Source organism: Microchirus variegatus, assembly GCF_963457635.1.
Source record: "Microchirus variegatus genome assembly, chromosome: 15".
Lineage (NCBI taxonomy): Eukaryota > Metazoa > Chordata > Actinopteri > Pleuronectiformes > Soleidae > Microchirus > Microchirus variegatus.
In genome coordinates, this window is record NC_139816.1 from 16,490,348 (window position 1) to 16,504,850 (window position 14,503).

Consider the following 14,503-nt stretch of genomic DNA (forward strand, 5'->3'; position numbering starts at 1 on the left):
TTGTTGACATTAGTTGGTTCTTGTTTGGCTGCAGTGCTTTCCCACTGATTTACTGTATATAGTCCTTTAAAGGAGTGTGTCTGTTACGATCACTTTTACAACACTGATAAGCCTGTTGTTGTATGAGTGAAAGTTTTAGGATTTCAGATGTGAATCAGCCGAATTTAAGACAGTAAAGGAAAATACAAGCGTCCCTGCATCCTGCATTTAAATGGTGAATGTCCTGGTAATGTTTCTTTCTAGGAATAAAGATCTCACACACACTGTATAACAGTGGGGAAGTAAAGACATGGGTCGGACATAAGATTGTACGGTAGATAGAAGATAAAGAGAGATTCAACAGTCAACGGTTAAACTCCAGCCCTCTGGCCCTGCAGAGTCAGCAGTCAACCAGAGACACACACACACACACACATTCAGGTGTCATTCGGACATGCAGCAAAGACACAGCGAAACAAAATTAATCATTTAGCTCTGTTCTGTCATTTGACTTTCAGTGTACACAGCAGTGACGTGTGGATTTTAAAGGGATCATGTTTGTCATTTAAAGGTCAAAACGGCCGATCACTCATCCATTGGTTCCCTGTAACGTAACTTACTCTTCGTTTAAAAGTATGTCCTGTATGACAGAAATAAAATCACACATTCTGTGTCTTTTTGTTCTCATCAATAAATGAACCTTTAACCTTCAAAGTCTTTGACTGGTTAGATTTACATATATCACATGTGTTTTCTATAGGAAAAATGTACATTAGAGCATCGGACTGTTGCTTGCATTGCAACACGTGTTCCAACACAATCAGTTAAAATAATGACAGACAATACTTCTCTGCATGCATTTAAGTCTCGATGAGGAATATTGGGAAAGCTTCTCTGTTTTTGGACGACTAAAGAACACTGAACACACAGTTGCCCAATATCAAGGTTGAGTCAAAATGGCAACATCACCCTTGTTTTGTACTAACATTATGATGAAGCCAACCTCATCATTTGAGTTTTCTGACCACAGCATATGAATGTAAAGCCACAACTGTAGCTCCAAGTAATAGCATTAGAATCAAGTTAATAGCCAAACAAATTGTATAACAACAATATAGTGTCAAGAAAATAGGCCTAAAAGAAGCTAAAGATTATAAGCATATCAAAGTTTTAAAAGGAAGTGCTTTTTAATGCTGCAACATGGTGTGCTGCTACCACTTTTGGGGATTTTTGTTTTGTTCATTTTACTGTAGTAGTAGTTGTAACTGCACACTGCACACCAATATACCACATATTGTACGATCTGTCTTTTCAGTAAATACTGTCAGTGTGTGAGGAAACCACTTTTTTCATGTACACGTTGTGCCAATGTGACTGAATCACTGACACGTTCTCAAATCTCTCCACCTCACTCCAACTCAGCCTGCACGACTCGCTCGTCACACGCGTCACCTTTGCCCTCAGGGTTTCTCAACAGTCTAACTGAACAGAAGAACACTGCAGTTAGAGTTTGATTCACTCACACCACACAGTCGAATTCTGAATGTATAACTAATGGTGCACGCATTGTAATACAAACATGACCTTTAAACCCTTTATATATCAATATACATATATATATATATATATACATATTATATATGTATATAAGGAAGACTTTAGAATTGAAGAAAAACGCATTAAGTCAATCTATGAGGGGTCTTTTTACTCCCTGATGTGATAAAACAAGAGGTTGATGTCTCACTGTGGTGTAACACAGTATGTTGGTACAATGATAGGCTGTAACAGTGACGTGATCAAGACTTTGTTTACACTCAGTGGCTCTGACCTCTTTCAGGATCCTGTATTTGTTTTCTGCTCTAAACCTGCATGTGTCAGACCAGCTCTGTCCACACAGATCTGATCAAAAGGGGTGATTGTGATTTCAGACGTGCAACACCAGGCCTATGATGTACTGGGCCAAAGGGGAGATGCCCCTTTGGACTTATAGTGGTCGATAATCCGCTAAAGTGGAGGTCTTCAAACTCTCTGGCTGTGGGCGTCCCTTCAGACAAAGCTTGGAAAAATACATGGTGTATTACCTTAGTTCACCTTCAGGATTATCTTCTGATAATCCTGATGATTCCATAGACACTGATACTAGAGGGCTTTTATTGTTGTAAACATGCACCTTCACATTGCAATAAATTCAGAACAAGGTCCATTGGTTTTTAATAGTGGTGGTGCTCTGGAGGTCAGACAAAACTACTGCAGCTGCATATTTGTGTCCAATAAATGAACACACACATGCTTCAACTTAATTCTAAAAAAAATGCTTTAATGTCAACCACATGGGACTTAGTACTCTGAGCTCATTGCTTGTAGACGAGCTGTAACTGATAAGAAGGTGATTAAATGGTCTGTGTTTATGTAGCACTTTTCTAGTTTTCGATGACCATTCAAAGCTGCTTTACACGACAGATTTTCACCCATTCACTCGACTTCACACAGTGCTGACACAACCGTCAGGAGCAACGTGGGGTTAAAGTGTCTTGCCCAAGGACACAATGGCATGTAAACTAGCTGGAGCCGGACCTTCAATTTGAAAGACGACTTGCTCTACAGCTGATTTATGCTTACAGTATATCACAGTTACAAAGAGTTACAACAGTTACAGAGAGTTGCACATTACTTCAAAACAACAAACAATAAAACACGACAAATCACAAAGATCATATTAGACCAGTGGTCACCAATGTGGTGCCTTACTGTGGGATCCTTACTGTAAAAGTGGCATCAACTTTAGATTTTATGGATCTGTGTGTGATGGCTGCAGGTGCGTATGCTTGATTGAATGATGTGTGTGTGAGTGTCCAGGTGGATCCTGGGGTCTGATTGTTCCAGCACAAGAGGCCTGACCATTGCAAATGCACTGGACTTCCCTTGTTTGGACCACTTACAGCCAGACTGCCTCCACACAATGTGTGCTTGTTTTTTTTGTGTGTCGCTTGTGGTTTATTGGACGTGGGAAGATGGAAGACAGATGAGATTATGGCAATACCCAAAGTAACCTGGGTGGTGGAAGATGAAGGTGTACGTTTACAATTGAAGGGCTCAGTGAGAAAGCATGGGTAACTGCAATGTTAGTGACTGGGTCATCATTTCAAGTCTCGGTTTCTGCCCATCAAGAGTAAACGGTCTTTAAACTAAAATGGGAGCAACAGCATTTCCAAATGTCTCTGTTTCAGAGGCTATAATGTGATATGGGCAGCATCACATTATAGCCAGCAAAAGTGTGTTGCTTTCGGTGATTATGTTTCTGTGTGGAGATCTGAACTGACCACATGTATTTAAAAAACAAAAACAAAAGGATGTGTATAAACATGATATGAAGATAAAGCACACACACGCAACACAAGTATAGTGTATCACAATCCTGTAATTTGACACAGGGCAGTTCACAGTGCTTTGCCTCAACTGGAACAACAGCGGCACCTAGTGGACACAGTCGGAGCTACAGAAGTAGCTGACCCATTTTTCGATCGTGTACAATGGGCGTGTTGTGGTGTTATTAAATCAATGATTATCTATCTATCTGAATGTCAGCTACATGGTGACGCAATATTCTCACATTTGTAAAATCTCTTACATTTATATTTATTTATAGATCTATATCTATATATATACACCACCATAAAATCCAAATCTCATGAAACAATACTGTGAATCTACGCTTTCTGTGTTCACGTAAATGCTCGAGGTTGTTCATGCGAAGTTTTGTTCTGAAAATAAACACAACAGGCAGTCTGCCGGTTGTGTTTATTGTCAGAATAAAACTTCATATCCCACAATGCAACCGGATATTTTTTGAACGGGAAAGTACGGAACCGTTCCTTTCATTTTCGCTTTTGCTGCTGAGTAATTGTCCGTGTCGTGTGTCGGTGTCAAATAAAGACGATAAAAGACGAGCCTCGGTATTGCCGATCGCCGCTGATTTTCAATCACAGCGAGTTTATCAACTTTCTTACACTTTACACTTTTGTTTATCGACATGGCTGCTATGGATATTCGCTTCGAGTCGAAGAAACAGGTGAGCAGCCGTGTGTGTGTGTGTGTGTGTTTGGTTGATACAGGAAGCAGCAATAGTAGTTTTCACCTTTTCCAACTGGTGAAAATGAAATTATAATTGATATTTACCGTTTACAGGTGGACGATTTCTCCCTGAGACTCACCAAAGAGGTCAGTGTGCAGCAATTAAAGGTCCAGTGTGTAACATTAAGGAAGGGCTATTGGCATAAATATATATACTACCAATAAAATAATTAGAGTTTGGCTATTGAAGCTTTAGACTAGATCTTTTATATGTACTTAACAAAGGGCCTTGCTTTATGGAGGCCGCCACCTTGCACCTACGCAAATGAGGAAGAATTGCATCTTTTATGGTATGTGAAGGCCACCGTAGTTCCCTGACACACTTGGGAAAAGGAGGGGTGAGTGGAGGAGTCCTCAGTTTGTTAAGCTCTGCAGTCTCTCCATTATAAGCAACTAATTCCTACACACTGGACCTTGAGGAATATATCATTTTCATTGAGTCAATCATTTCATGTTGATGTGACTTGTGTCAGATAATAATATCTTTGATTTTCACTCAGGCAGAGAAGCTGGTTTCAGAGGTTTTCCCTCAAAAGATTGAAGAGCTGCAGATGATTCTGAAGGTATTTGCTCTTTGTCACGTTTGCAGCAAAATTTTGGGGTAAAAGTATCACGTAGACGGCCCAACGGGAAAAAGATTACCATTACTTTCAGTTGACATGCTGTCAGACTGTGTAACCCAAACAGTTCATCTGCCACATACCTAACTGTTGCCTATTAATTAAAGAACTATTACCCGACAGCATTGTAAACCTCTGAAAAAAAATTCCTATTTTTTTTGAAGATGTTTTACTTCTGATCCATGAGGCATCTTCACTTATTTAGAGAAGCACTTGGAGAGCGCAGAACTCCGCCAAGGCAGGTCAGCCCCCCACAAAATAGCGATAAAAATGGTGATCACTTGTTCCTGGTCCCATTACGGACTTTTCCTGAAAATTTTATGCAAATCTGTCCGCGATGTTATAAATAAACAATACATTTTTTTGCGGATTAGCATTGAAAAAATAAATTGACCTTTCAGTCCACTAGATGGTGCCAAATACTCACTCTCACTCGAGCTGGCTTGTGAGTGTATCGCAATATCATGATAATATTGTATCGGGACTTAAATATCTCGTAATATTCTTCAGTTGGGCCTTCTCTTATGGGGCTACAAAATCTGCATATTAAAATAATGTGTAAATCTTAAACCAAACAAGCGACACACTGAAGCTGTCTACTCTATGTAACAGACTGTGAGCATAATGACTTACTTACTTCTAACTGGGGTCCTGAGCCGGTTTGTGACAAATCTTTTGTCTGATGAAATGGTGATACAGTACATCAGGACATTTAGGAATATGTGTTTGCTCTTAGACTTTTTCCAGTTGTGATGACCTGGCATCCCTGAAAGCCCCACTGGACATCCCAATCCCTGACCCGGTGAAAGAGGAGGCCAAACGTAAGAAGATGGAGGAGGTCAGTCTCACTGTAGTCTGAAATAAGTGCAAATAATGATAATAAACTGTTGATAGTGTACAGATTAAGCACTGAGGGGTTAGAAAAGCATATTTAACTGTGGAATCTCAACAAATCAACAGTGGTTCCAGATCAGATGTTTCTCTGCTCCAACACACCTGATTCAAATGGTCAGCTCGTCATCAAGCTCTGCAGAAGCCTGATAACGAGCTGTTTATCTGAATCATTATTATAATTATAATTATAATAAAAGTATCTTAATATATCAGCACAAAACAATTCAATTGAGGTCCATTGACCAACAATCACTGAGCCATTCCTCAGGTCAGAGAGGGAGCCTGTTCTGTTGAGTGCTCTTTCAAAGAAATTTGAACTGACATCTCCGTCTGCTGTGATTTCAGCTTCTATCAGAGGGTTACATCGTATTCAGGTTATACCTTTGTGCTGACATGAATGCTCTGTGTAAAGCGGCAATGTGTTCAGCAGGCCTTGAACACATAATGAGTTTCACTGAGCTTGGGTTTTCACTGAGAGGAAAGGCGCTCTTAGAAAGAAAAAAAAAATCTAACATCTGACATCTTCATTTAGCCACGGGACACAACTCTTGTCATGAAATGTCAAATCTCTGACCTGGTTCGTCCTGTTGTTCTGTTGCAGAAGGAGGCAAAGGAGGGGAAGAAGGACAAGGACAAGGACAAGGACAAGGACAGCGATAAAGAGGACGAGGAGTCAGGTGAGGGGGAAGACAGAGGTGGTGGTGAAAATGCAAATTACTAATTGAATATGGAGATGAAAAGGGTATTGATGAATAAAAGTAGGTATTTGTATGTGCTAATCCAGTCGTCATTACAACCTTCTCCTCCCTGTTAAAGGTCACAGTTTTCTGGTTATTGTGATAACTTCAAAGAAGATCGGTGTGCAGAAATGCCTCTGTGTAATACAATTAGGGAATCTGAGTCTACGAGAATGAAAACTCTGTTTTCAAGTCTATGTGCTCACCAGCTGTCAATCACACTGTTTCCCTCTCAGTAGCAACATATGTATGAAATTGACATCATGTTCTCGCTGCAACTGATGAGGAAGACTCCATTAACTTCTCTGGAAACATTATAGTGACATTATAAATCAGGTGGGAAATAGGCTTATTTACCCCAAACAGAGTTCTTTTTGCAATTATGCTTCATATACAGCCTGTGGTGTGTGTTTTTTAAGATAAAAGAAGACTTCACTGTTAAGTTACTGAAATGGCAGTTATGGTCAGGTGGAAAACGCATCAGCACAAATGTGTAATTACAGCACAATACAAACTATAATAAGTAATTTATCATGGTTCAGGTTTGTAGAAGGATTGCGTTTAAAGCGAGATGTAGTAATGTTTTGTGATGATGTGTCCTCCAGGGCCTCCCTGTGGTCCCATCTGCGTCAATGAGCGAGTGGAGAGTGTCCTGCAGGAGGTCAAGCCTCAGATCCAGACACTGAAGGAGAAGCTCAACACGGTCAGTCAGACTCTCTATCTTGGTTGTCTTTTTTCATTCCATATGAAGAGACTGTCTTCTAAATATCAGCATTCGTTTGATCCAAAACTTCGTTTTTTCTTCATGCTTCTTGAAGGTGTCAATGTGGGTGCAACTCCAAATCCCTAAAATTGAAGATGGCAACAACTTTGGAGTGGCTGTGCAGGTGAGTGAGTGCTCATAATCTGTGTATGTTCTCTCCTTACTGTTTTGATAACGTTTGATCTTTAAAGGTTTAAATGAAGTCGGTTGTTTGTGAATAGCTTTGCTTTTGTCCCAACAGGAGAAAGTGTTTGAGCTGATGACCAACACACGCACCAAGGTCGAGGGATTCCAAACTCAGCTTTCAAAGTAAAAGCACACACACCCTCACATTTAAGTGCCTAACCTTAACCCTAAAACCAGGTCTTAACCCTGAAGACCCTTTACATTTGTGAATGCCCCACAAAGATAGGTTTGTATGTTTTTTTTGACCCCACAAAGGGATAAATACAAGTACACATACACCAGCTAGTTACTTAATTTCTTTCCATAATTTAAATAAAAATTGCAGCGATGAAGAAGATCAGATATATGATACATGTCATCAAAAAATAGTTTATTATCTGTGTACTTTGATGGCTCGTACATTTACAACCAAAAGTTTAAGTCTTAATCTCTTACTTTAAATCAATGAAATCTTTGTTTCTCCCTAGACTCATAGGACTTTCAGCATCCATGGAGGAAGTCCATGATCATGATGGAACTCAAACTTTAGAGAAAATAAAAGTTGAATATTTTAGCATGTTCAGCTAAAGTTACTCACTCTAACACTCTGTAACCAGAACTGTACTGTGTGTTCCTGATTTGACCTTGAAATTATTTTAACAAACAGGAATGTTCAAAATGAGTAACAAGAAACTCCTCCCGTCTTCCTTTTCTTAGATACTACAGTGAGAGAGGCGACGCTGTGGCCAAGGCCTCCAAACAACCTCACGTGGTCAGTATCTTCACTGTGACCTGGCCAGCATAAACTCAGTCTTATTATGTTTAATCGCATAAACTCAGTCCTTATGACGTGTGTGTTCTGTGCTTGCAGGGAGACTACAGACAGCTGGTCCACGAGCTGGATCAGTATCAGTACTCTGAGCTGCGCCTCATCGTCACGGAAATCCGCAACATTTACGTAAGCCACGTCCGCCGTGTTGTTCACTGTCAGGACTCTGACTGTTCAAAGTAGGGTTGAATATTCGGGTAAAATATCTAGATGTTTAATAAGGCTGGCTTTACACGACAACGCTCCCGGGTGAAACCGACAAAATATTTTATCAGATGTGCCTTTCGTTTAGACGGCGACTGTTTTTGGGGCTTAAAAACTCAAAAAAATGAACCCACCCTCCAGAGTGGAAATCTTAAAAACGCTCCACCATCGCGTTCCCGTCTAAGGGGTTGAAAACGCAAAAGTGTGCTCTGAGCTGCTCACGCCGGCAATCCTCCGTACGCGTTGACGTCGGATCCATGTGCAGTACAGCCAAACAACAACAAACATGTCGGATTATATCCATCAGTCAGACATTCAAGTTGCCTTATCTGCTCAGATGCATATCCAGGAGTCATTTCAGCTATTAAGCCAAGTTCTTGTTTTGGTTTTGACTGTGGGCTACTTTGCGCTTCTAGAAAGAAGTAGAAGGAAGTTTCAACGCATGCTCGCGCTCCTGGTGTTGTTGTATGGCAGTGCTTCACAGTGCCACCTAGCCACATGGCATTCACACTACATCAAATTTCACACACTTTTGCGTCACCGCGTGCAGATTTCCACCCAAAGACACTCGTTTAAGCACAAAATAAAAAGTGGGAACGTTTGTGTTCAGATCGTGTAAAGTTAGCCTAAATAAATGAATGTAAAACAGAACTAATAATTAATAATTATTTCAGAGACTCTAAAGCAGTGTTTCTTTTTCCTGGTCCTGGGATTCACTGCTGTACCCTCGCTCCAACACACCTGATTCAAATCAGTAGCTCGTTATCAGGCTCGTTGACGAGCTGACCATTTCAGGTGTGTTGGAGCAGGACAATAGGCAGGACCGTGGATCTGAAAAATATGGTTGTGTTGCCGACATCAATCTATTGTGTTGTTTTAATTGACACAGAGAGTTAGTTAAAGGGGGGTCATATTATACCCTATTTCTCCAAGTTAACCTAGTTCCCTGGTGTCCTAATGAACATGTCTGTGACATGCTTTGGTCAAAATAGCATAAGGATGAAGCACCACAGCAGTTCAATCACCCTGCCAAAACAGCCCTGTTCAGAACGCTCGGTTTAGTAGTATCTCTTTAGGTCCACCTAAAAAAAAAGTTACACGAAATTTAAGGGACAGGAAATTACATCAGCCACAGAAGCGACTGGGAGCTAACAGCAGTTAGCATTTGGAAAAGTGATCATTTGCAGGCTCAAGCTGGCACATTGCCGTCATATATAACATGTATCCACTGGACAGATAAATCCTCTGAGGCTGGAACCTTCGGTTTTCGGATACCGTTGCCCTCAACAGCACTCTCGCATGTTTTGCGGACAAAGCGGAGCTCCGCAAGACAACAATTCCAGGAAATTAGCACATTGTGACGTCCCAATGAGCGCGGAAGTCAACATTGCGTGTTTTATCTCCAGTACTTAGACTGAGGAGGACCACAAAAACATGTGTGATTCATCTTTTTTCAAACTTTGCTGACTGATAGGGTCTCCTCAGTCCCAAAAATTAATAAAAAGTAATTCAAATGATTTAAATGTATTTAACTGATTAGAAAGTTGATTTTGTATAATATGTACCTTTTAATTATTTAATTTCAACATGATGACAACACAAAATAAAATATACATGTCAAAATAACAGAAACATATCTTTAAATAAACAAAATAATAACCAGTTAATGTTTGAGAGGGACTTTTTGTTGCTTTTAAACTCAACAATCAAAACAACGTGAGGGAACAAAGACAAAAAGTCACACTGTACATATAATCCAACAATTTGTATATATTTTCGGTTTCTGTCCGTAGCTGACTTTGCTCGACCTATATTCACCATTTGGAACAAGACTTGCATACAAATATAATAAATAAATAACAGCTTTTGCAATTTGCGAACAGAAATGATTGAAATTGATTTGAGAATGATCCTTAGTTTGTGCAGGGAAACATCTGAAAATAGACAAAAACATAATGATATTTGACTTAAACGGTGTCCAAAGTCATTTATCAAACCCTGTGTGTCACCTGTGTTAACCAGTCACCACATTTTCTAGCAAACTACCAACACTACAACACTGTGAAAGACTCCAGCTGTGTCCCAGCAGCAGGAGAGGTGGATACATGAATCTATTTCTTCTTAATAGGATGGTAATTAAACTAATTGCTGTGCTTGTGTTAAACTGATCCGCGCTCCGTCTCCTGGACATTAATCACTGTCTGTCTCCGTCCTCTGGATATTGTCCTGCTGTGTTTGATGCTGTTAATGAACGCAGCGGTGCAGGTGATGATGAAAGGAGCTGTTTCACACAATTATACAGGGGGCTCTGAATCTGGCAGCCGCTTTCTTTAATTTCCCTGTCCCTCATTCACCCTCTGTCTCTGTCTTTTTTTTTCTTGTCCCCTCAGGCTGTGTTGTTTGACATCATTACCAAGAACTATGACAAGATTAAGAAACCCAGAGGAGACGGGAAAGCACTCATCTACTGAGGCTGATATCGGCTCACTGCCACACACACGGACTGGATACAGCAGAGTCTAGTGTGACACTCTCATCAAGTAACAAAACACCAACTCGGATCCACAGAAATGTCTCATATTATGCACGTTTTGGTTCAGATTACAAAATAAAGCAACATGATTCTGATAATCCTGCATGAGTGTATTTTTCCCAAAAAGGATTTGAAACAACTTCCATATTATATCCTTGTATTACCAGACTTATATAGTGTTGTAAACATAGACTGTATATAAAAATAGACGTCCGGTTACAAAACAAAGCTATTTTCAAACATTGAGATTCACACTTTCACCTCTGTCATGTCAGTTCTTACAACCAGATATCGACAGATGTCACCTATTGGATGATACCAGCTGTCAATCACACTGGTGTCAAATTACAAGTTCTTTGCTTTATTTATGTGTATGTTCCTCTAAATAGGAACATCATTTACACAACTGACATCATGTTCTATTGGAGGAGACCCGTTACTAATGTGCGAGACCATTAACTCCTCCATTTACTCCTGTTCCTTGTTGGAATTTATAAATCAAGTGAGAATTCGGATCATTTTTCCACAGACTTCTACTCAGACGGAGTTGTTTTTGCAAACAGCAGAGTTTGCCCACTGTTAGCTCAAGATGCTACTTGTTGGACTTTGTCCGTTTTAATCTCCTTTCTGTGGTTGAAAAGGACATTGACAGGAACATATTTGAACACATTGTCTGTATATAAAAATGGAAGTAGTCTAGTGGTAGTGATTGCAAATTGAGCAGGCCCTATCGAAGCCTCAAAATGTGCAATTTGACTGATGACATGTCAGTTTTTGTCAACCAGGCACCCATTGGATGATACCAGAGTCAAACTACATGTACTTTGCTTTATCATAATTATCCCATTATTAAATGCACCATATACAACATTCAATTACATATAGAAATGTGTTGTCATTACAGTTGTCCACACTTTTATTGATGTAATTTAAAATAAATGTCTGTTTTATATGATATATATGATATTAATACATTCATTTTGCATCATAAATAGTATTATTAAGTAGACGTTTGTTCTCTTGGCCAGCCCCCTCTTGACCACAATAGATGTGCATTGGCCCCCAGGTCATTTGAGTCCGAGATGCCTGTTTTAGATGTTTTCCTCGCTCAAACACACACCTGATTCAAATAGTCAGCTCGTCACTAAGCTCTGCTGAAGACTGATAACGACCCATTTATTTGAACCAGGTGTGTTGGAGCAGGGAAATGCCTAAAACATGCAGGACAGTGGCTCCCCAGGACCAGGAGTGAGAAACCCTGCTTTCCCTGACGCCCTGTTCTATTGAAGAAGACCTGGAAGTAGCGATTGAGACCATTTCCTTACAGACATTGATGTTATAAATCACGTTGGCTCCTTTTCCCATATACTTCCATTCAAACTGAAACCAGCAGAGTTGCCTCCAACGACTAAACCTACTTTCTAGGCTTCACTTTTCAAACCAGAAGTCCAAACTGGAAGACTATGTCCTTTTTTATATACTAAGTGGCTTAATGAGGAGACTTTTTCGAACTTCCTGAGCTTTAAAGGTCACACTGTCCTTCTTCATCTACTCAATAGTTTAGTGATTTAGTTTTCCAGAGTCCACAGAGGATAAAAGTTCGTCTCCTGGCAAACAAGTAAAACACCATTTCGGTGTGAGTCTGTACCAACACTGGTAAAGTCCTTTCCAGCCCAGGTAACCCAAAGCTCCCCCCAGCTGCTGGGAGGGGAACTTAGGAAAGTGTGCGAGCAAACACAGCAGCAGTAACATCCACACACCGAGAAGAGTTACACACAGGAGGAAGATGAACCTTAACGGGCCTCCTGGTGATTCCTGCTGGAGCTTCGCTTTAGATATGTGAGCTCCAAAGACTGACAGTTCCTCCACCAGCAGCAGACAGCACAAGCAGAGGATGAGGACGTCCTGCGAGACTTCGTAACCCCTCCACATCATGTTGGCTCTGAGGCAGGAGGCCTTGGTCTGCTCCTCATGCAGGAGCAGCAGCGGTGCACCTGCGGAGCTTTGGGCGTCGCCCTGCGCGACCGCCATCGGTTCATAACAGGTCCCCGTCGCGTCCTCCAGCAGGGTGAGGAGACGCTGGCACCCCCACCAGAGCAAAGCAACCACGCCTAACCGTGAGAGGTGGCGCAGGGAAAGAGAGAGGGAGCGCCGGGCCGCGAGGGAGAGGAGGAGGATGAAGGAGGTGGTGAAGATCCAGGTCCAACCCCAGGTGGATCTCAGAAACTTCCTGTAATGGAGAGATGAGTTTTGATTATACCCTCATACAAACAATATTATAAGTGGAAGATACAATTTCTGCCAATAAAAACCCTTAAATATGACACTGAATCTTTAAAATCCATACTTGTGTTAACCTGCAATTGTGATACATGCAGGTGCTATTAATGGACCAGTGTGCAGCATCTAAGGGTGAAGTTGCAAAGTGAAATGAGGTGAAAATCTTATATCCTATTTAAGTGTATCATCATGGGAGAGGACTTCAGGCTGCATGAAACATGAAAAGCCCTTCTTAGAGCAAGAGTTTGATTAGATTTTTTCAGTCCAGAGAGGGTAATATAACTCTGAGTCATATAAAAGGCTCATTCTGACAATAAAAACACCCCAGGTCTTGAAAGATTAGCTCGATTTTTCACACTGGACCTCTTAAAACAACATTGATTTGCATGAAGGAGAACACTTTCATTTTGATTGCCTTAATGTGACAACACATACACAGCCTCAATGTATCCTGTAAAAAAAACCCAAAAACTATAGTAACACACTTGATAGTTTGTAAAAGTGTTTTAGTTTCACCCAACTGTACCTACAATAACAATAATGGAGGCAAATGATTGGCAGATTAATTAGTATTGAATCGACCACATTGTAAAGCACTGATTATTGTTATGAATCATACATAATAAAAATGTGTGACCTTTTATAAACTCCTAAATAGCAGAAATATGGTAAAATTCCAGAACACAAACATGAACATCCTGCTATGTTCTGTTTAGTATCACCATTTTACATCTAACTGGTCTAATGAAAGAAGACCTGCATGATCATCCATTCACAGCCAAAAAGACAAGTCGACACAGATTCTCACCTGTACAGGTAATGGTGGCTGTTAGCAAAGATGCTGAACTTTGACACCCAGAAACTGAGCGCAGGCCCGAACAGCACCAGCGCAGACAGCATGAGGTGAAAATGTCCTTTAACCACTTGACTTCCCAGAACGGTGGCCAGCAGGTTTGTTCCAGACTCCAGAGCAGCACCCAGGGCTCTGAAGATGAACTTCCCTGGAAGTGTCAACTCCTTAGCCACGTTGTGCAACTTCTCCAAGGTGACGACGCCTGTCGCGAGGCCGTTCAAGGACTTTTCCGTCTTCAGCTCCATGTTCCTCTGGTCCACTTGTCTTCTCAAGGGCACTTCTGGTGATTTTGACAGACTTTTTTTCGTGTCCCTGAGTCTGCCTCGCTGTCTTTTGACTGAAAGTCACAGCAGCTCCTCTGTGGGACGTTCCCACTTTATCACTGTCAGACGTGCAGGACGAGCACATGTTTTATAAAAATACAACCCATCTGCTCCTTTACCCTCTGCAGCCCCTCCCTCTGCCCAAACACAGACTAAAAGTGACTTCACATCAGCTGCTGGAGCCCATTAGGA

General features: G+C 40.9%; 2 protein-coding genes across 2 annotated transcripts; one reads left to right on the forward strand and one right to left on the reverse strand.

Moving 5' to 3' along the window:
• The first annotated feature begins 3,878 nt into the window (after positions 1-3,878).
• Positions 3,879-11,673, forward strand: psme1 (proteasome activator subunit 1). The gene is made up of 11 exons (XM_083901354.1): positions 3,879-4,048; positions 4,165-4,197; positions 4,611-4,673; positions 5,467-5,568; positions 6,226-6,301; positions 6,967-7,064; positions 7,180-7,248; positions 7,366-7,433; positions 8,007-8,061; positions 8,161-8,247; positions 10,713-11,673. The coding sequence occupies exons 1-11, from the start codon at positions 4,010-4,012 to the stop codon at positions 10,791-10,793; spliced, it is 771 nt and encodes a 256-aa protein (XP_083757480.1). The 5' UTR covers positions 3,879-4,009; the 3' UTR covers positions 10,794-11,673.
• A 102-nt stretch (positions 11,674-11,775) lies between these two features.
• On the reverse strand, positions 11,776-14,233 carry fitm1 (fat storage inducing transmembrane protein 1; the record flags this gene model as incomplete). The annotated part of the gene is made up of 2 exons (XM_083902009.1): positions 11,776-13,085; positions 13,944-14,233. 2 exons carry the CDS (start codon positions 14,231-14,233, stop codon positions 12,416-12,418), a joined length of 960 nt encoding a protein of 319 aa, XP_083758135.1. The 3' UTR covers positions 11,776-12,415.
• Between the last annotated feature and the right edge of the window lie 270 nt (positions 14,234-14,503).